Source organism: Leucoraja erinacea, chromosome 18, assembly GCF_028641065.1.
Source record: "Leucoraja erinacea ecotype New England chromosome 18, Leri_hhj_1, whole genome shotgun sequence".
NCBI lineage: Eukaryota > Metazoa > Chordata > Chondrichthyes > Rajiformes > Rajidae > Leucoraja > Leucoraja erinaceus.
The window spans coordinates 37,846,804-37,868,187 of record NC_073394.1 but is presented as its reverse complement, the minus strand read 5'-3'; the positions used below and the strand labels follow the sequence as shown (position 1 = coordinate 37,868,187).

The window sequence follows — 21,384 nt, the reverse complement described above, 5'->3', positions numbered from 1 at the left end:
CAATCCGAAACATCACCTATCTATGCTCTCTGGAGATGCTGCCTGACCCGCTGAGTTACTCCAGCACTTGGTAATAATGGTCTGTTGTCTTGTTACTTGTACAGAAAGGGTTTTCATTTCTTCAATTATCCAGAGTAATACATTTAAAACTAATTCATTGTGATTCACATTAGACTTTAGAGATACAGTGTGGAAACAGGCCCAATGGCCCACTGTGTCTCTGTCAACCAGCGATCACTCTGTACACTAACACTATCCTACACACAAGCGTCAATTTACAATTTTACTGAAGCCATTTAATCAACAAACCTGCACATCTTTGGAAACCGGAGCACCCGGAGAAAACCCACATGGTCTCGGGGAGAACGTACAAACTCTGTGCAAAACATGGTGACTCTTGCAAGCAGGCTCATCAGCCTCATTCTGTACATTTGCTAATCGAGGATGTGCTTAAGGAAGGCAATGCTTTACTGGACTGAGTGCAAGAAAACTATTTCACACTTGCACACTTTAATTTAGTTTAGAGATACAGAGCAGAAACAGGCCCTTCGGCCCACCGGGTCCGTGCCGACCAGCGGTCCCCGCACATTAACACTATCCTACACCCACTAGGGACAATTCTTTTTAACATTCACCAAGGCAATTAATCTACAATCCTATACGTCTTTGGAGTATGGGAAGAAACTGAAGATCACGGAGAAAACCCACGCAGCTGAGGGGCAACGGGGAGAAGGTACAAACTCCGTACAGACAGCACCCGTAGTCGGGATCGAACCCGGGTCTCCAGCTGCATTCGTTGTAAGGCAGCAATTCTACCGCTGCACCACTGTGTCACATGTGACAATAAAATCCCCATTGAGCAACAGTGAGCAAATGTGGGCACCACATCTTAGGAAGGGTGTGCTGGCTCTGGAGGGGGTCCAGAGGAGGTTCACGAGAATGATCCCAGGAATGAGTGGGTTAACATATGATGAGCGTTTGACAGCACTGGGCCTCTACTCGCTGGAGTTTAGAAGGTTGATGGGGGACCTCATTGAAACTTACAGAATAATGAAAGGCATAGATAGTGGATGTGGGAGGATGTTTCCACTGGTGGGAGAGTCTAGGACCAGAGGGCATGGCCTCAGAATTAAAGGGCACTCTTTTAGAAAGGAGGTGAGGAGGAACAGGAAAATGGGATTAGGAGGCAGAGATCAGCTAGTGAATGGCAGTAGACTCGATGAGTCGAATGCCCTAATTCTACTCCTATAACTTGTGAACTTGCGATCTATTGAACCACTGGTCCACGATAAACCTCCACGAGAACGATATCGCAACAAACTTGGCATCAGGTGCCGTTGTTCTCTGCAACATTTCTAGGCCTGGTTGAGAGCCAAACTCAAGAGCTGGATCTCTTGAGGAATATTCTGCAACACCACGCAAAGCCATCAGCTTACCCTTCATGCATGAACAAGCAATGGTAACAACAGTTATGGAGGGACAGGGGAGAGACTGGGTCATACCAGCCAGCAACCACAAAGAACAGCCTACTACTGGGTGCTTGAAGATAGACCCAAAATGCTGGAGTAACTCAGTGGGTCAAGCAGCATCTATGGAGAAAAAGAATAGGTGACGTTTTGTGTCGGGATCCTTCTTCAGACCACATGACGGTCCTTCAGCTTGTGAAGGCCCAGCTCATCTCTAGCCTGGACATACCCATGTGTAGGCACAGACATTAGAGGTAACTTAACTGTAAACTACCTACTACCAATGTGTGGGTGCGAATGTATGTGTGTATGTGCAGTGCATGTACATGTGTGCGGTTTTGTGCATGCCCATGTGCATGTGAGTGTGCACCTACACACAATGGTAAAGATTGCAGCAACCAATGGGAAAGATATTTATGAGGATATTGCAAATACTCGAGGGCCTGAGCTATAGGGAGAGGTTGTACAGGCTGGGACTTTATTCCATGGAGTGCAGGAGGATGAGGGGTGATTTTTGGGAGGTGCATAAAATCATGACGGCAACAGATAAGGTGAATGCAAAGCCTTTTACCTAGGGTAGGAGAACCAAGAACCAGAGGGTATAGATTCAACGTGAGAGGTGAGAGATTTTATACGAACCTGAGGGGCAACTTTTTCCACACAGTAGGTGGAGGGTATATGTAACGAGCTTCCAGAGGAGGTAGTTGAGGCAGGTACTATAACAACATTTGAAAGACATTTCAAAAGAGGGATATGGGCCAAACGCGGGCAGGTGGGACTAGTGTAGATGGGGCATCTTAGTCGGCATGGGCAAGTTGGGTCGAAGGACCCGTTTTCGTGCGGTATGACCAAAACTGAATGAGCATCTAGTAATTTTTTGGTTCTTTGCTGTAAAGAATTGGACAAATTGAATAACGCTTCATAGAACATGCAGCATTGAATAACCACATAGTCTGCTATTCTATGCAACGTTTCTATGAAATACTGTCCATTAAATTAACAATGGGTAAAGTGATTACTTTTGCTTAGTCAACACTATCAACTTCAGAGCAAAAATTAATTCCAGTAAAATATCCTCTATTTCCTAAACTATTGCATTTCTACTGACAGTTATTAATTTCCCTGATTACCAACATCAAACTAAAAGCCTCAGCAATCATTAGCTATTTGACATTCTTATAAATTTGTAATTATTTAAGAAGATCTTGCATTTATAGAGGTCATTAATCTGTTAAGTCCGAATGAGTAAAGATAGACACAGAGTGCTGGAGTAACTCAGCGGGTCAGGCAGCATCTCTGGGGAACATGGACAGGTGACGTTTCAGGTAGGGGACCTTTCTTCAAGTCAGAATGAGTGCCCAGATTAGGGGGGGAAACATTCTTTCAAGGCAATATGAAACTGCGGAACTGGAAACACAAAAATGGTGGAGATATGGACCCCACAAGGAATATCCATCTCAAAACACAGACATCAAAGCTTCCAGAAACGATGCATTGAAGAATAATTATCAGAAACAACAGAATAGTGTCCATCAGCGGAACATAATTCAATCGTGTTGGAGGTTACTTTAAGCTTCCACTTGCAACGTTCAAGATGAAACGGTACACAACTCTCAGCATGCCACCCCTTGCAGATTATCAGGTGACACAGTGGTAGAGCTGCTACCTCACAGCGCCACAGACCCGAGTTTGATCCTGACTACGGGTGCTGTCTGTGCGGAGTTTGTACGATCTCTCTATGCCCGCGTGAGTTTTCTCTGGGTGCTCTGGTTTCCTCCCACACGCCAAAGGTGTGCAGGTTTGTAGGTTAATTGGCTTCAGAAAAATTGTAAAATTGTTCCGACTGTTTAGGATAACATTTATGTACGGGGTGATCACTGGTCGATGCAGACTTGGTGGGCACTGTAGCTCTAAACTTTCAAGTCTAAAGTCTAATCTTCCATTTTCTCCTCTATTATTTAACTGAAAGGTTTGATATAATGAATGATAAATGAATGAATGAATGAATGAAGTTGGATGCGTTTTCATATGATACCCACATCCAATATCCAAATATCATCAACTTCTGAACCAGGGTGACGGGTCATCTCGTGTAGATGGGCAGTTCAAGTCCAATTCAACCTCACACTCACTCCCATCCCCTCACTCAACTTGGTCAGAAATGGTGCTTTAACATAGATCGGAAGCAACTTTCTTGACCCGGTTATTGTGGGGAATCCATTCTTGGGCATGATTAGTGGGTAAATGAACCGAGAGATTACATATTCTGAGGGACATCGGTGTTTAAAAACAGAGACGAGTCCAGCACAAGAACTGGCCCTTCGGCCCACAGTGTCTATGCTGAAGTTTAGCTCATCTTGATGCCAAGTTTAGCTCATCTTCTCTGCTTGTACATAATCCGTATCCCTCCATTCCCTGCATCCCATGTGCCTATCTACCAGCCTCTTAAATCTTGTATCTGCCCCGACCTCTACCCCTGATAGCGTGCTCTAGGCACCCACCATTTTCCAGACATATTCTGCCCCACCCCGTGCATTATCGTTACAGGGGACCAATTAACCGACAAACCTGCACATCTTTGGGATGTGAGATGGAACCAGAGGACCCGGAGAAAACCCACGTGGTCACAGAGAAAACACACAAACTCCACGTAGTCCTGATCGAACCCAGGTCTCTGGCACTCTGAGTCATAGAGTAATACAGCATTGAACCAGGGCCAACTTGCCCACGCCGGCCAACATGTCCCAGCTACACTGGTCCCACCTGCCCACATTTGGCCCATATCCAACCAAACCTGTCCTATCCATGTACCTATCTAACTGTTGCTTACATGTTGAAATAGTCCCAGCCACAACTACCTCCTCGGGCAGCTTGTTCCATACACCCACCACCCTCTGTGTGCAAATGTTACCCCTCAGATTCCTATTAAATCTTTTCCCCTTCATTTTAAATCTATGTCCTCTGGTCCTCGATTCACCTACTCTGGGCAAGAGACTCTGTGCGTCTACCCGATCTGTACCTCTCATGATTTCGTACACCTCTATAAGATCACCCCTCACCCTCCTGCTTTCCAAGGAATAGAGTCACAGCCTACTTAACCTCTCCCTATAGTCAGACCCTCTAGTCCTGGCAACAACTTCATAAATCTTCTCTGCACCCATTCCAGCTTGATAACTTTCCTATAACATGGTGCCCAGAACTGAACACAATACTCGGAATGTGGCATCACCAACATCTTATACAACTGCAACATGACCTCCTTTTCGCAACACTCTGGCTGATGAAGGCCAATGTACCAAAATACTCTTTGACCACCCGATCTCCCTGCGACTCCACCTTCAAGGAACCATGCACCTGCTGTCCTAGGTCCCTCTGCTCTACACACTCCCCAGAGCCCTACCATTCACTGTGTAGATCCTGCCCATGTTAGACTTCCCAACACCTCACATTTCCCTGTATTAGCTGAATCAGTTATACCTGTTGCGCCAATTTCTCACCAAAACACATCTCAAAAAAACACTGCATTGGAAAACAAGTTATAAAGTCAACATCATAGAATCACACAGCACAGAAATGGTCCTGTGGCCCGACTTGTCCACACTGACTAAGATGTCCCAACTAAGCTGGTCCCACCTGCCTGTATTTGGCCCATAACCCTCTAAACCTGAAGAAGGGTTTTGGCCCGAAACGTTACCTATTTCCTTCACTCATATAGATGCTGCTGCACCCGCTGAGTTTCTCCAGCATTTTTGTGTACCTTCCCTCTAAACCTGTCGTAACCATGTACCCAATATTCCTTCATCTTCTATTATTAAACAAACCTTCACATCGCAGCTGTAGAATACTGTAAGTGGGAAACATTCAATAAGGCATGGTGTGAAAGTGAAATGTCTAAGTTTCATTAACTTGGAAACAAATACAAACGTTGCCCAAGTTTAAATAGTTATGACACGATGAAAAGAATTTTTCAGGCATAGTTACAGCAGCCTCCATTCACATCTTTTAGAGTGTGATTCATTCAAACACATTTCCTTTCCGGGATCAGCTCCTCAGAAGAAATTATTACAGTACTGTAATGCATATATGGGGAAAGTGTATTTTCACATTTAGTTTAATTTAGAAATATAGCATAGAAACAGACCATTCGGCCCATTGTGTCTGCGCTGACCAGTGATCATAGAAACATAGAAACATAGAAAATAGGTGCAGTAGGCTATTCGGCCCTTCGAGCCGCTGATTCAATATGATCATGGCAGATCATCCAACTCAGTATCCTGTACCTGCCTTCTCTCCATACCACCTGATCCCCTTAGCCACAAGGGCCACATCGAACTCCCTCTTAAATATAGCCAATGAACTGGTCTCAACTACCTTCTGTGGCAGAGAATTCCAGAGATTCACCACTCTCAGTGTGAAAAATATTTTCCTCATCTCGGTCCTAAAAGATTTCCCCTTATCCTTACACTGTGACCTCTTGTTCTGCTCTTCACCAACATCGGGAACAATCTTCCTGCATCTAGCCTGGCCAACCCCTTAAGAATTTTGTACGTTTCTATAAGATCCCCCCTCAATCTTCTAAATTCTAGCGAGTACAAGAAGAGTCTATCCAGTCTTTCTTCATATGAAAGTCCTGACATCCCAGGAATCAGTCTGGTGAACATTCTCTGTACTCCCTCTCTGGCAAGAATGTCTTTCCTCAGATTAGGAGACCAGAACTGTACGCAATACTCCAGGTGTGGTCTCACCAAGACCATGTACAACTGCAGTAGAACCTCCCTGCTCCTATAATGAAATCCTTTTGCTATGAATGCTAACATACCATTCACTTTCTTCACTGCCTGCTGCACCTGCATGCCTACTTTCAATGACTGGTGTACCATAACACCCAGGTCTCGTTGCATCTCCCCTTTTCCTAATCGGCCACCATTCAGATAATAGTCTACTTTCCTGTTTTTGCTACCAAAGTGGATAACCTCACATTCATCCACATTATACTGCATCTGCCATGCATTTGCCCACTCATCCAGCCTATCCAAGTCACCTTGCAGCCTCCTAGCATCCTCCTCACAGCTAACACTGCCCCCCAGCTTCGTGTCATCCACAAACTTGGAGATGTTGCATTCAATTCCCTCGTCCAAATCATTAATATATATTGTAAATAGCTGGGGTCCCAGCACTGAGCCTTGCGGTACCCCACTAGTCACTGCCTGCCATTGTGAAAAGGACCCGTTTACTCCTACTCTTTACTTCCTGTCTGCCAGCCAGTTCTCTATCCACATCAATACTGAACCCCCAATACCGTGTGCTTTAAGTTTGTATACTAATCTCTTATGTGGGACCTTGTCGAAAGTGTTCTGAAAGTCCAGATATAACACATCCACTGGTTCTCCCTTATCCACTCTACTAGTTACATCCTTAAAAAATTCTATAAGATTCATCAGACATGATTTACCTTTCGTAAATCCATGCTGACTGTCCAATGATTTAATCACTTTCCAAAGGTGCTGCTATCCCATCTTTAATAACTGATTCTAGCAGTTTCCCCACTACCGACGTTAGACTAACTGGTCTGTAATTCCCTGTTTTCACTCTCCCTCCCTTTTTAAAAAGTGGGGTTACATTAGCTATTCTCCAATCCTCAGGAACTACTCCAGAATCTAAAGAGTTTTGAAAAATTATCACTAATGCATCCACTATTTCTGGGGCTACTTCCTTAAGTACTCTGGGATGCAGCCTATCTGGCCCTGGGGGTTTATCGGCCTTTAATCCATTCAATTTACCCAACACCACTTCCCGGCTAACCTGGATTTCACTCAGTTCCTCCATCTCATTTGACCCCTGGTCCCCTGCTATTGTCGGCAGATTATTTATGTCTTCCTTAGTGAAGACAGAACCAAGGTAGTTATTCAATTGGTCTGCCATGTCCTTGTTCCCCATGATCAATTCACCTGTTTCTGACTGTAAGGGACCTACATTTGTTTTAACTCATCTTTTTCTCTTCACATATCTATAAAAACTTTTGCAGTCAGTTTTTATGTTCTCTGCCAGTTTTTTCTTTCATAATCTATTTTCCCTTTCCTAATTAAGCCCTTTGTCCTCCTCTGCTGGACTCTGAATTTCTCCCAGTCCTCTGATATGCTGCTTTTTCTGGCTAATTTGTACACTTCATCTTTTGTTTTGATACTATCCCTGATTTCCCTTATTATCCACGGATGCACTACCTTCCCTGATTTATTCTTTTGCCAAACTGGCATGAACAATTGTTGTAGTTCATCCATGCAGTCTTTAAATGTCTTCCATTGCATATCCACTGTATACATTCCAAGAAATCCGATTCCTCAGCACCCCTGCCAATTTGATTCACCCAATCTATATGTAGATTGAAGTCACCCATTACTGATATGCGGCATTTCTAAATTCCTGTTTGATGTCATCCCCAACTCCACTACTACTGTTAGGTGGCCTGTACACAACTCCCACTAGCGTTTTCTGCCCCTTAGTGTTTCACAGCTCTACCCATATCGATTCCACATCCTCCAAGCTAATGTCCTTCCTTTCTATTGCGTTAATCTCCTCTCTAACCAGCAACGCTACCCCACCTCCTTTTCCTTTCTGTCTATCCCTCCTGAATATAGAATATCCCTGGATGTTCAGCTCCCAGCCTTGGTCACCCTGGAGCCATATCTCCGTGATCCCAACTATATCATAGTCATTAATAGCTATCTGCACATTCAGCTGTTCACACTAGTTCTGCCCAACACACCAGGGACAATTAAAGAAGCCAATTAAGCTACAAACCTGCACGTCTTTGGGACGTGGAGGAAACCCACGAGGTCATAGGGAGAACGTGCAAACACAATACAGACTGCATGCACCGCCAGGATTGAACCCGGGTCTCTGGCGCTGTGAGGCAGCAACTCTACCACTGCGCCACCATGCTGCCGCAAGTTTCTACATTGAGGAAAATGTTGCACATCCTGACTCGATACAAGCATCATCAAATGAGTACCATTTTATTAAACAAAATAGAGCTACACGGCACAGAAACAGGCCCTTCAGCCCAACTTACCCATGCTGACCAAGATGCCCCATCCACTGGTCCCATTTGCCCGCGTTTGGCCCATATCACTCTAAGCCTTTCCTATCCATGTATTTGTCCAAGTGTCTTTTAAATGCTATTATAATATCTACCTCAACTACAGTACCTCCTCTGGCAGATCATTCCTGATACCCACCACCCTCCATGTGAAAACGTTGTCCCTCAGGATCAGGTTAAATCTTTCCCCCTCACCTTAAAAACGTAATATTCATTCCTCCTTCTCTGGGTAAAAGATGCTGTGCATTCTCCCTATCCGTTCTCCTCATGCTTTTAGACACCTCTATAAGATCACCCCTCACCCTCCTGCGCTCCAAGGAATATAGTCCTAGCCTGCCACACTGAGCTGCCCTGTAGCTCAGGCCCTTGAGTCCTGGCAACATCCTCGTAAATCAATATTTAAGTTTCAATATTAGCAACTACGCACTCTTGGAAAAATAACTTTAGGCTATGAGTTAGGAGGGGAACAGGTGGATACAATAATCCTCAGAGGAGCAGTACAAAACCAGAAGAGGGCCGTAGGAATAATCCCCAATCGCACCTTGAGATCCAGATATTCCAGGTTCTTCTTCAGTTGCATGTACGTATCATCAGCCTGGTATTACAAATGAGAAGATAAGACAAAATCAAAATCATTGTAATCATTTCTCCCAAATTCCTTTTTATCCTTACAGCACACACGGTTTCAGAGGGGAAAATATAAATTCCACTGTTTAGTACACACCTCCAGAACATAGAATATCACAGATTAAATGTGTAGGAAGGAACTGCAGATGTTGGTTTAAACTGACAATAAACACAAAATGCTGGAGTAACTCAGCAGGGCAGGCAGCATCTCCGGACAAAAGGACGAGGTGATGTTTCTGGGGTCAAGTTTGGGCCTGAAGAAGAGTCTTGACTTGAAAAATCACCTACTCCTTTTCTCCAGAGATACTGCTTGACCTACTGAGTTACTCCAGCTTTTTGTGTCTATCACAGGTAAATACTGGAGATGTTTTCAGATGATAACATTCAGTAACTACATTTAATCTGGATATTTCTTTGAAAGTGGTCTTTAAGGTATTCAGGGCACAAAGTTCTGGATTTAAGCAATTTGCAAAGCAGGTGTGTACATACATATACATCAAGGCAGCCTCGACAGCAGACATTCGAGCATAAAAATGGTACGCAGTAAAACAACGTTCACGTTTCAATTCTTACACCAATAGAAAAGCAGTCATGCATTCATATGGAAACATGCATTGGTCCAGGAACACAAGGCTACACAGGAATGCAGACTATTTTAACAAAACAGTGCAACATGTTCAACAAAATCTACCGTCACCTTAAAAAAAAAGTTTGGATTGGGACGGTATTGATATTTCCCTGTCATGTACAGGGGCAAAGATCAGAGATCACCCATCAATGCCAAATTACATGGAGACACATTTCTCTGGCAAACTCCAGACAAATAAAAATGCAAATTAAAATAATTGGCAACAATATTCATGCTTTTGAAGTCAGAGAAATATCCTAAATGCAGGCGAGAGAAACTTCACAATCGGTAATTTGCAGAGAACATAAAGCAACATTATTTTCCCCAAGATGGTGATGGTGCAATTTTCAAACTTGGGTAATTAATGGCAGGCCAAAAATTGCTGGCTCAAAGCAGTGCAGATATTGTACATCTGTCCTGTCTCTTACATCTCACATGACACTCAATGCTGAGAGCAACATTCTGCACTCTGTATCTTTTCCTTGGCTCTATCTATTGTACTTGAGTTTGACGATTATATTTACGCATAGTGTTATTGGATTTGTGTGGATAAATTTCAGAGAATTTCACTGTTGCTTGGTACATGTGACAATATAATAATAAACCTAAAACTACCCACTAAAAGTAATGAATTTCCTTCCTTTTCCCCCAGAAAATACAAGCCAATTAGTAGAAACGAGGAACTGCAGATGCTGGTTGATACTGGACTAACTGGGCTAACTCAGCAGGCCAGGCAGCATCTCAGGAGAACATGGATAGGTGACGTTTCAGTTCAGGACCCTTCTTTAGACCTTCTAAACCTTCTGCGGGACGTTTGTCAGTCTGAAGAAGGGTCTCGACCCACCTATACATGTTCTCCAGATGATGCTGCCTGAACTGCCGAGTTACTCCAGCAGTTCGTGTCTATCTACCGTCTAGGTACTGAGAATTAGGAACTTGAGAGTTGGGAGAGTATGCGGCACGGTGGTGCAACTGGTAGAGTTGCTGCATCAGTGCCAGAAATCCGGATTCAATCCTGACCTCAGGTGCTGTCGGTGTGGAGTTTGCACGCTCTCCCCGTGACAGCATCAGTTTCCTCCCACATTCCAAAGATGTGCGGGTTTGAAGGTTAATTGGCCTTTGTCAATTGACCCCCAGCGTGTAGGGAGCGGATGAAAATGTTAGAAAACATAGAACTAGTGTGAAAAATGATCAATGGTCGGCATGGACTCGATGGGCCAAAGGGCCTGCGTCCATGCTGTATCTTTATTTCAATCAATCAGATTTTTGCGATCAATTATATATTTTTGATCAGAGATGCTGCCTAACTTTCCCCTTACTTTTTACCAAATAGTCCCGAAAGTTTGGTTCGACAAGTTACAATCAAATAATCTGTTGCAAAAGGTTGAAGATGTAAAAAAAGCTGGGCAATTTGTGGATGCAATTGAATATTGTTGGTAACAAAGCAGAACAGGCTTTGGAAGACAATATGGTTTAACAGAGAGAAGGATTAAGAGTGCAAGGTGCTGTAAAACAGTCAAATGAAAAGTACAGCCACATACAGCGGAAGGCATCACCTCACAAAGCACTGTGGAGACAAACAATCACCTCAGGTGACAAACGCAAGCCATACAGCGGCTGACCTGATGCATGGGCTGGCCGAGTCTGTTTAGTTGCAACTGTTTAAGGGTATGGTTTCGGGCAATGGCCAGCTGGGACTGGTGTCTCCGTAGCCGGATGAGAAGCAGGGTGAGTTCTTCCAGCTGCAGGTAATATAGCGAGTCGGAAAGGGAGGTATTAGCATGTCATAGTCATACAGGCCCTTCAGCCCAACTTGCCCTTGCCCACCAACATGTTCCATCTACACCAGTCCCACCTGCCTGCATTTGGCCCATCTCCCTCTAAACCTATTCTATCCATGTACCTGTCGAAATGTTTATTCAGAAGTTCATAAATTATGGGAGCAAAATAAGGCCATTCAGCATAGAGTCTACTCAGCCATTCAATCATGGTCGATCTAACTTTCCCTCTCAACTCCATTCTCCTGCCTTCACCTCAAAACGCCCGACACAATCAATCAAGAATCTGTCAGTCTCCACCTTTAAAAACCCCAATGACTTGGCCTCCACAGCCGTCTGTGGCAATGAGTTCCACAGATACACCGCCCGCTGGCTTAAATGTTGTGATACTACTTGCCTCAACTTCCTCCTCCGGCAGCTCCTTCCATACACTGTGTATAAAAGTTACCCTCAGGTTCCCATTACATCTTTCCCCCCTCACCTTAAACCGATGTCCTCTGGTTCTTGATTCCTAGCAAAAGTCTCTATGCATCTACCTGATCTATTCCCCTCATGATTTAGTACACCTCTATAATGTCAACCCTCAGCCTTCTGCACTCCAAGGAATATAGGTCATAAGGTCATAAGTATTAGGAGCAGAATTAGGCCATTCGGCCCATCAAGTCTACTCTGCCATTCAATCATGGCTGATCTATCTCTCCCTCCTAACCCCATTCCCCTGCCTTCTCCCCACAACCCTTGGCACCCGTACTAATCAAGAATATATCTACTTCTGCCGTAAAAATATCCATTGACTTGGTCTCCACAGCCTTTTGTGGCAAAAAATTCACGAGATTCACCACCCTCTCACTAAATAAATTCCTTCTCATTTGCTTCCTTGAACTCTGAGGCTATGACCTCAAGTCCTAGACTTTCCCACTAGTGGAAACATTGTCTCCACATCCACACTATCCAAGCCCTGAGTTCTAGCCTGCTCAAATCTCTCCCTGTAGCTCAGGCGTTCGAGTCCTGGTAACATCCATGTAATTATTCCCTGTGCACAAAATTCAATGTATCTTTCCACGGGCCCATGACAATCTAGATCTAACCAGAGGATTTAGTAACATTGACGTAATCAGCTTTGCATCAGGCATCCAAAGTGCTGAGAATCTCAAGACAGGGACATGCAGTGATTATTTGTTTTATTTGCATAAGCTTCTGAAGTAGAAAGCAATGTTAATCATTATTGAGAGACACAAGGAATTGCAGATGCTGGATTACCAAAACAAATTCCACAAAGTGCTGGAGTAACTCAGGTGGTCAGGCAGCATCCCTGGAAAGCATGGAGTAAGCTGCCCTTCCACTCACGTCCCTCCCTTTGGCTTCACATTTCACTTCTCCCCTTGACTGACACCCTTTTATCTCTCGTCCACCCATCTGCCAATCAACCCCCCCACCGCATCCACCTTCGCTTGCCACAACTTTCTCCCCCCATACGCCAATCAGTCTGAAGAAAGGCCCCACACCAAAGCGTCCACGGATACTGCCTGACCCGCTCAGTTCCTCAAGCACTTTGTGATTAAAAAAAAAATAAAAATAATTTTATTTACTCAAACAACTAATGAACACAAATTGGAAAGTTAGATACCAATCCCATTTTCAACTTCCAGAATTAATTTGGCAGCTGTGGTAATGGGATTCCACAAGATGAACAAAAGCAAACATAGCTGGTGTTCCTATTTATTCCATGCATAGAGTTATTTATTTTTTGCACATTATCGTCGGAGAGCCCACTTCAGTTCTTGGAAAGTGAAATATACTGGGTATGCTTCAAACAAGGCATCTGTGCTGAGACCTCTGCTGTTTCTGACAATGTATAAATGACTTGCATGTATACGTACACGGGTTGCTTCTATAAGACTCTATAAGGCGCTGATCATAAGGAATAGGAGTAGAATTAGACCATTCAATCATGGCAGATCCATCTTTCCCTCCTAACCCCATTCTCCTGCCTTCTCCCCATAACCTCTGACACCTATACTAATCAAGAATCTGTCTATCTTTGCCTTATAAATTCCCACTGGGCCCCATATCTGAGGATGGATGTGCTGGCTCTGGCTCTGGTCCAGAGGAGGTTTACAAGAATGATCCCAGGAATGAGTGGGTTAGTATATGATGAGCGTTTGTCGGCACTGGACCTGTACTCGCTGGAGTTTGTCATTGAAGGGACCTCATTGAAACTTACAGAACAATGAAAGGCATAGATAGAGTGGATGTGGAAAACATGTTTCCACTGGTGGGAGAGTCTAGGACCAGAGATCATAGCCTCGGAATTAAAAGGCAGAATTAGAGGGCGCTCTTTAAGAAAGGAGGTGAGGAGGGATTCCTTTAGTCAGAGGAGGGTGGTGAAACTGGAATATTTGCCACAGAGGGCTGTGGAGGACAAGTCAGTGGATATTTTTAAAGCAGAGATAGAAAAAAATCTTGATTAGAACAGGTGTCATGGGTTATGGGGAGAAGGTAGAAAAATGGATTAGGATGCAGAAATCAGCCATGATTGAATGGCATAGTAGGCTCGATGGGCCGAATGGCCTAATTCTACTCCTATAACTTGGGGGTAACTTTGCAGATGATATCAAGAATGTTGGGGTCATGGACTGTGTGAAAGGCTGTCAATGTCTACAGTGGTATACAGATCAGCCAAAAGTGGACTTTGGGAGGTCAAATATAAATGGAAAGCATGCAATTTGTGGCATGATGTTTAACAGCATGGATGTACAGAGGGATCTTATGTTCCAAATCCACCACTCTCTGCAAGTGGAAACACAAGGAGATGGAGTGGTAAAGAGAGCATATGGTGTTCTTGCTTTCACAGGTCGGGCCATTGAGTACAAGAGTAAGGAAGCTTTTCATGATGCAGCTTTATAGGACTTTGGTTGGGCTGCCTTTGGAGTATTGCGTGCAGTTCTGGTCGCCCTATTACAGGGAGGATATGGAAGGTTTGGAAAGGGTGTCGAGGAGATTTACTGGGGTGATGCCTGGATTAGGGGGTATTAGCTAAAGGGGGAAGAGGTTGGACAGACTGGGATTGTTTTCCCTGGAGTTTGTGGGTTGGTGGAAGTTTTGTAATATTATGAGAGGCACAATCAGACCCTGTTTCCCAGGATGGAAATATCAAATACCAGAGGGCATAGTTTTAAGGCTAAGGGAGGCTAAGTTTGAAGGAGATGTGCAGGTGAGTTTTATTTTTACAGAGATGGTGGTGGGTGCCTGGAATGCACTGCCAGGGGTGGTGGTCGAAGCAGATACTAAAGTAGCATTGAAGAAGATTTTTGGATAGGCACATGGATATACATGGAATGGAGGGATATGGATTATGTGCAGGCAGAGTTGGTCTTATCAGCAAGTTCAGCAGAGACATTGTGGGCTGAAGGGCCTGTTCCTGTGCTGTTCTAAGCTTTATGATGCAAGGATGTTGCGTGCAGCTCCCCATAGAAGGATCTAGTCAATGGATAAAATGACCCCACTCTTTTACCTGCATTTGGCTTGATTGTATTCATGTACAGTATTTTCTTATTGAGACACAAGAAACTGCAGATGCTGGTTTACAATAATGGACACAAAGTGCTGAAGTAACTCAGCTGGTCCGGCTGCATCGCTGGAGAGTACGGATAGGCAATGTTTTGGATCAGAAGTCTTCTTCAGATTAGTCTGATCCTGTCCCAAATGGTCGCCTATCCAGACTGAAGAAGCTCCCAAAGAAGGTTCAGTAGATCTGAAGAAAGGTTCTGAACCAACGCGTTGCCTATCCATGTCTTCCAGAGATGCTGCCTGACCCGCAGAGTTACTCCAGCACTCTGTGTTTTGCATTATCTGGTTAGCACACACTCAAAAGCATTTCACTGTACCTCGGTACGCATGACAATAACCTAAATAGAAAATATTGCAACAAGCAATGCTGTTTAGATGGTTCATCAGTGCACGTACAATAGAGATTGTCGCACTGCAGTATACTGCAAAAAGTTGTGCACCAGATTGATAAAGAAGATAAAGATTTTGTTCCAGAGTACCTGATCAGTAAATGTACATTTGTAGAATATTTGGCTCAAATGTTGTGATGATGATAAACACAGCGGAGTGACAAACACAAATAATATAATAAACACTTACAAAACTAGCACCATAGAAAATGTTATTGAAATCAGTGCATTTCCAATTTGAAAGTAAATAGCATGCTGACTACTCATGATGTTCGAGTCATTTCCAAAGCATTCTGTGGCTCGGTAAACTTTTCTGAATCTAATGGTTACTGCTCCCACATCAGGCAGTGAAGTGGAATGATATTATTGTCATTTTGGACACAATGTGGATCTTTCAAAAAACAATGAATGGGTATGGAACAAGAAAGGCAATGAAATAGTAATATTTAAAAAAAAAACATAGAAATGAAATATATATAAAATACAGAGAAAAATAAATATAAATGTAATATATAGAAATGAAATATATATGAAATCTTAAATATATATACAGTATATATATCACATTTCATATATATATATATGGTATTTTGTGTTAACATATGTGTGTATATATACGCACACACACACACACACACACACACACACACACACACACACACACACACACACACACACACACCCACACACACACACACACGAAAGGGGAGAGATTGGGGAGGGAGTGGAGAGCGTGGTAAGGGGAGAGAGAGGGGGATGGGGAGGGGGAGGGAAATGGGGGAGTGGGAGGAGAGAGGGGGGAAGGCAGGAAGGGGGGGAGAGGTGGAGGGGGGTGGGAGAGGGGGGAGGGGGGGGATGTTAGAGGGGCGGGACAGAGGTGGAGAGGGGGGATGAGGGGAAGGGGAGAGAGGGAGAGCGGGAAGGGAGGGTGAGAGAGAGGGAGGGGGAGGAGGAGGGGGGAGGGGAGGGAGAGAGAGTGAGGGGGGAGAGGGGTAAGAGGGGGAGTGGGGCAAGAGAGAGTGGAAGGGGGTGGGGGAGAGATGAGGGTGGGAGAGGTGTGGGGGAGAGAGGGGGGGGGGGGGGGGGAGAGATGAGGGGAGCAGAGGGGGGGAGGGGGGAAGAGGGGGAGGAGGGAGGGGGAAGGGGAGAGAGGGAGAAGGTGTGGAGGGAGAGGGAGAGGGGTGGTAGGGGTGAAGAGGGAAGAGAGGGGGAGAGGGGGGTAGGGGGAGAGAGGGGGGAAGAGTGGTGAGGGAGGGGGAGGGTAAGAGTGGGGAAGAGGGGACGAGGGGCAGGGGGAGTGGTGGAAGAGACAGATATGGGTAGTGGGGTGGGAGGTGTGGGGGTTGGGGGTGGGAGGGGAGGAGGGAGAGGGAGGGTGGGTGGAAAGGGACGAGGAGAGAGGGGTGGGGGAGGGGGTGAGAGAGAGGGTGGGGGGGGGGGGGAAAGAGGGTGGGGGAGAGAGGCGAGAGGGAGGGGAGGATGGAGGGGAGGGAGGAGGGAGAGGGGGAAGAGTGTGGAGGGAGGGGGGAGGGGGGGTAGGGGGGAGAAAGAGAAAGAGTGTGGAGGTAGGTGGAGAATGGAGAGAGGGGGAAGAGTGTGGGAGAGAGGGATGGGGGTGGGAGGTGGAGGGGGAGGAGAGGAGAGGGGGGTGAGGAGAGGGAGGATGGAGAGGGGGGAGGGGAGGGAGGAGGGGTGGGGGGGAGGGAGGAGAGAGGGGAGGAGGGCGGGAGGGAGGGGAGGAGGGAGATGGGGAAGAGTGGGGAGGGGAAGGGGGTGGGGGGGGGGGAGAGGGAAGGGAGGTGGGGGGGGGAGAGGGGGAGGGGGGAGAGAGGGAGGGATGGGGGTGGGAGGAGGAGGGGGAGAGGGGGAGAGGAGAGAGAGGAGAGGAGAGGGGGGAGGGGGGGGGGGAGGGAGAGGGAAGGAGAGAGAGAGATGGGGGAGGGAATGGAGGAGGGAGGGGGATGATTATGGGGATGATGGGGTATGGGAGGGAGGGGGATGAGTGTGGAGGGAGGGGGAGAGGGGTGGGGGGGGAGAGTGGGGAGGGAGAGTGGAAGGGGAAGGGGGAGGGACAGTCCATCTGTTCGCCATTCCCTTTCATCCCCAATCCTCTTTCTCTATTCCCACACACGTGATCACGCGCTTCGACACAGGCTGCGGGGGGGGGGGGGGGGGGAGGGGGAGGGTGCCTGGGGCTGGTGCAAAGGCATATGTAAATGAGATCCATTCCGATTGGACATCTGTGAGGGATGGCATTGTGACATCACCCGATGGAACGTTCACCAACAATCTATGGGTGAGAACTGGGTTTTTTTTAACATTTAGAAAAACAAATTGGGGGGGGGGGGGGGAGAAGGATTTTATTAAAAATGTGTACATAAACACGACGGGGTTGGGGTAGACGAAGGGGGGAGAGAGAGGGGGAGACAGAGAGAGAGAGAGGGGGGAGAGAGAGAGGGAGAGAGAGAGAGAGAGAGAGAGAGAGAGAGAGAGAGAGAGAGAGGGGAGGGGAGAGGGAGAGAGAGAGAGGGGAGTGAGAGGGGAGAGAGGGGTGAGCGAGTGAGAGCGGGGGTAGAGAGAGATAGAGAGAGGAGAGGGGTGGGGCAGCAGCCCGAGGGAGGCACGGAGCGATCTGAGGACGGTAATAAGCAGCGGAGGGACCAGCAACCGATCGTGGCTTCCACTAAGGGATGCGTACCCACCAGCGTGACAGAACCGGGCCAGGAGGGGAGGGTAACAGATGATCGGGCCTCCCTGTGACGTGTATAGAGGAGAGGGGAGAGAGGGAGGGAGGAGGTGAGAAGAGGAGGGAGGCTGGAGGGGAGCCGGGTGAGTGAGTGCGCTGCGAAATGAGGAGACAGAAGCGGCCTCTTACTCTCTGGAAACCCACAGCTGTAATGAGCGCGCAGGGGATGCGAGGGGCGGGGCTTCACGAGCTGCGCCGACAGTGAGGAGAACCTCGTTCAGCGCATGAGCGATCTGCAGAACAAAGATCCTATGGCTGAGTGCAGCTCTAGGATCTTTGCTGCAGAACATTCTCATTCTTTCTGCGCCTTTTGAAGAAGGGTGGTGGGTGGAGTAACGTACCTCGTGGAAAACTGCGCATGCTCGTTCACAGCAGCTGCATTAATCCACAGCGGCGGGGGGGAGGGGGGCAGGAGGCAGGTGGACCTTGATTGGTGGGCATGTGGGCATTGTGACGTCAGCAGCTGGCAGCGGTGATTATTTTTAAGTGAGTTTTGTGAACAATTTTATTCAAAATCTGGGGAAATAATTGAGCAAATTTAGAGAGGATTCTGAAATCATGTTAAATCCCTACCGAAATATGTAAAAATCTCTGCGTTTTTGCGTCTGGTTTTCAAGGAAATACGTTTCAAAGGCAAAATGACACACACCACACACACAGTTTTAAAAGTATATAGATATGTGTGTGTGTGTGTGTGTGTGTGTGTGTGTGTGTGTGTGTGTGTGTGTGTGTGTGTGTGTGTGTGTGTGTGTGTGTGTGTGTGTGTGTGTGTGTGTGTGTGTGTGATATTATATATATATATATATATAAAATTAATATAAATAAAATAGACAATAGAAGCGGGAGTAGGCCATTCGGTCCTTCGAGCCAGCACCGCCATTCACTGTGATCATGGCTGTTCATCCACAATCAGTACCCCGTTCCTGCCTTCTCCCGATATCCCCTGACTCTTGCTATCTTTAAGAGCTCTATCTAACTCTCACTTGAAAGTATCCAGTGAACCGTTCTCCACCGCCTTCTGAGGCAGAGAATTCCACAGACACAACTCTCTGTGTGACCGAAGATCTTCTAAATAGTAATAAAATATCTGGTCTGCAACACATCTATTTATCCACTTTGAAAATAATATTTAAACCTTGAATAGAGTGTGAAGTTCTGAATATTAAATATTTAATGATAAGACCACGAGCAGTTTTCTCCAGTGCCAATTCTCATAATTGTGAAACCAGATCACTGAGAGAACATAATTAAGAAATATCATTTGTAATTTTGCATTTTCCGACCTTAATAAGCACTGCAGGGGTGTAAGTGTTTTGACTGCCAGGAGCAGTACAACGATTGTGACATGAAATTGAATGGTGAATTATATGAGCCCACCCTCCCTAATTTTGTGATATGATGATCCGATTCTTTATTTCTTGTACTTACGGTCTTTCCATGCAGGCTTGGGGCACTGACAGTGTGTGTCATATAACCCATGGGAGGCATGGAACGCCTGTCTACGTGAGCTGAATTCTGCAGAACAACACAGAGCTCAAAGTTAACGCTGCTTCAATGCATATCAACAATAAAAAACAAATCAGTTAAATGAATTTTAATGCGAAGGTTGTGAATTCTATCAGAGCTGAGCTACATTGCAGGGTTAAACATGTTATTGCCAAGACTGATAAAGAGTGAACTATTGGTTGTGGTAATGGTAAGCACGTAATGTTCACAGACTCACACAGCACAGAACACACCCTTCAGCCCAACTAGTCCATGCTGACCAAGATGCCCTGTATAAGCTTATCCCCATTTGCCTGCATTTGCCACATCTCTCTGACCCTTTCTGATCCATGTACCTGCCCAAGTGTATTTTATAGCACCTGCCTCCTTGTCCATATACCCACCACCATCTGGGTGAAAAGTTTGCCGCTCAGTTTCATATTCCAAAGGACCTATTTCTGCACTGCATGACTTTGTGACTTGAAGTGTATCTTCTTCATCCATCTGGGATTGTCTTGTTCGGCGTGTACAAGTAGTTTTAGTTTTAGTTTAGAGAAACAGCGAGGAAACAGGCCCTTCGGCCCGCCGAGTCTGCGCCGACCCCACACATTAACACTATCCTACACACACCAGGGACAATTTACACTTACACCAAGCCAATTAACCTACAAACCTGTACGTCTTTGGAATGTGGGAGGAAACCGAAGATCTCGAAGAAAACCCACGGGGTCAAGGGGAGAACGTACGAACTGCGAACAGACAGCACCAGTAGTCAGCATTGAATCTGGGTCTCAGGCACTGCAAACGCTATAAGCAAGCAACTCGACCACTACGCCACTGTGCCGGTACAGTCTGTTTTCCAAACAGTTCACCATAGCTTCAAAGAGCACTAAGTATCTCAGCGGGCCAGGCAGTATCTGTGGTGTGTGAGTAGGTGTATAGGTGACATTTCGGGTCGGGACCCTTCTTCAGACTAATTATAGGGAGGACGGGTAGATGGGGAAAGCTGAGAGAGAGGAGAGGCAGGGTAAAGTGTGGCAGGTGATAGGTGGACACAGATGAGGGGGAGGCTGATGAACTGAAGAAAGATCCCGACCCAAAAGATCACCCATCCTTTTTCTCCAGAGTTGAAAAGATATTTGAGCAGGTACATGGCTAGGAATGGTTTAAAGGGACATGGGCCAAATATGGGCAAACCACACTAGATTAGATCTCGGGTTGCCATGGATGAGTTGGGTTGAAAAGATATTTGAGCAGGTACATGGCTAGGAATGGTTTAAAGGGATATGGGCCAAATATGGGCAAACCACACTAGATTAGATCTCGGATTGCCATGGATGAGTTGGGTTGAACAACCTCTCGCTGTGCTGTGTGACTATGACTCTATCACCTTACTGGGATTATCTGGTACAGATAGAAACATCTAGAAAAAAAGGTGCAGGAATAGGCCATTTGGCCCTCAAGCAAGCACCTCCATTCAATATGATTATGGTTGATCATCGAAAATCAGTACCCCGTTCTTGCTTTTACCCCCGTATCCCTTGATTCCTTTAGCCCTAAGAGTTCAATCTAAACAAACGGTTCAAGGCTCGCTCCCAA

General features: G+C 45.9%; 1 protein-coding gene across 1 annotated transcript in view; it reads right to left on the bottom strand.

Moving 5' to 3' along the window:
- The window catches only part of plekha7b (pleckstrin homology domain containing, family A member 7b), a 308,621-nt gene that overhangs the window by 61,197 nt on the left and 226,040 nt on the right, over positions 1–21,384 (bottom strand). Inside the window, exons 12-13 of the mRNA XM_055649873.1 lie at positions 19,729–19,815; positions 9,104–9,157 (exon numbers count right to left, since the gene is read on the bottom strand). Coding sequence (XP_055505848.1) covers positions 9,104–9,157; positions 19,729–19,815 — 141 coding nt within the window. The remainder of the gene's footprint in view (positions 1–9,103; positions 9,158–19,728; positions 19,816–21,384) is intronic.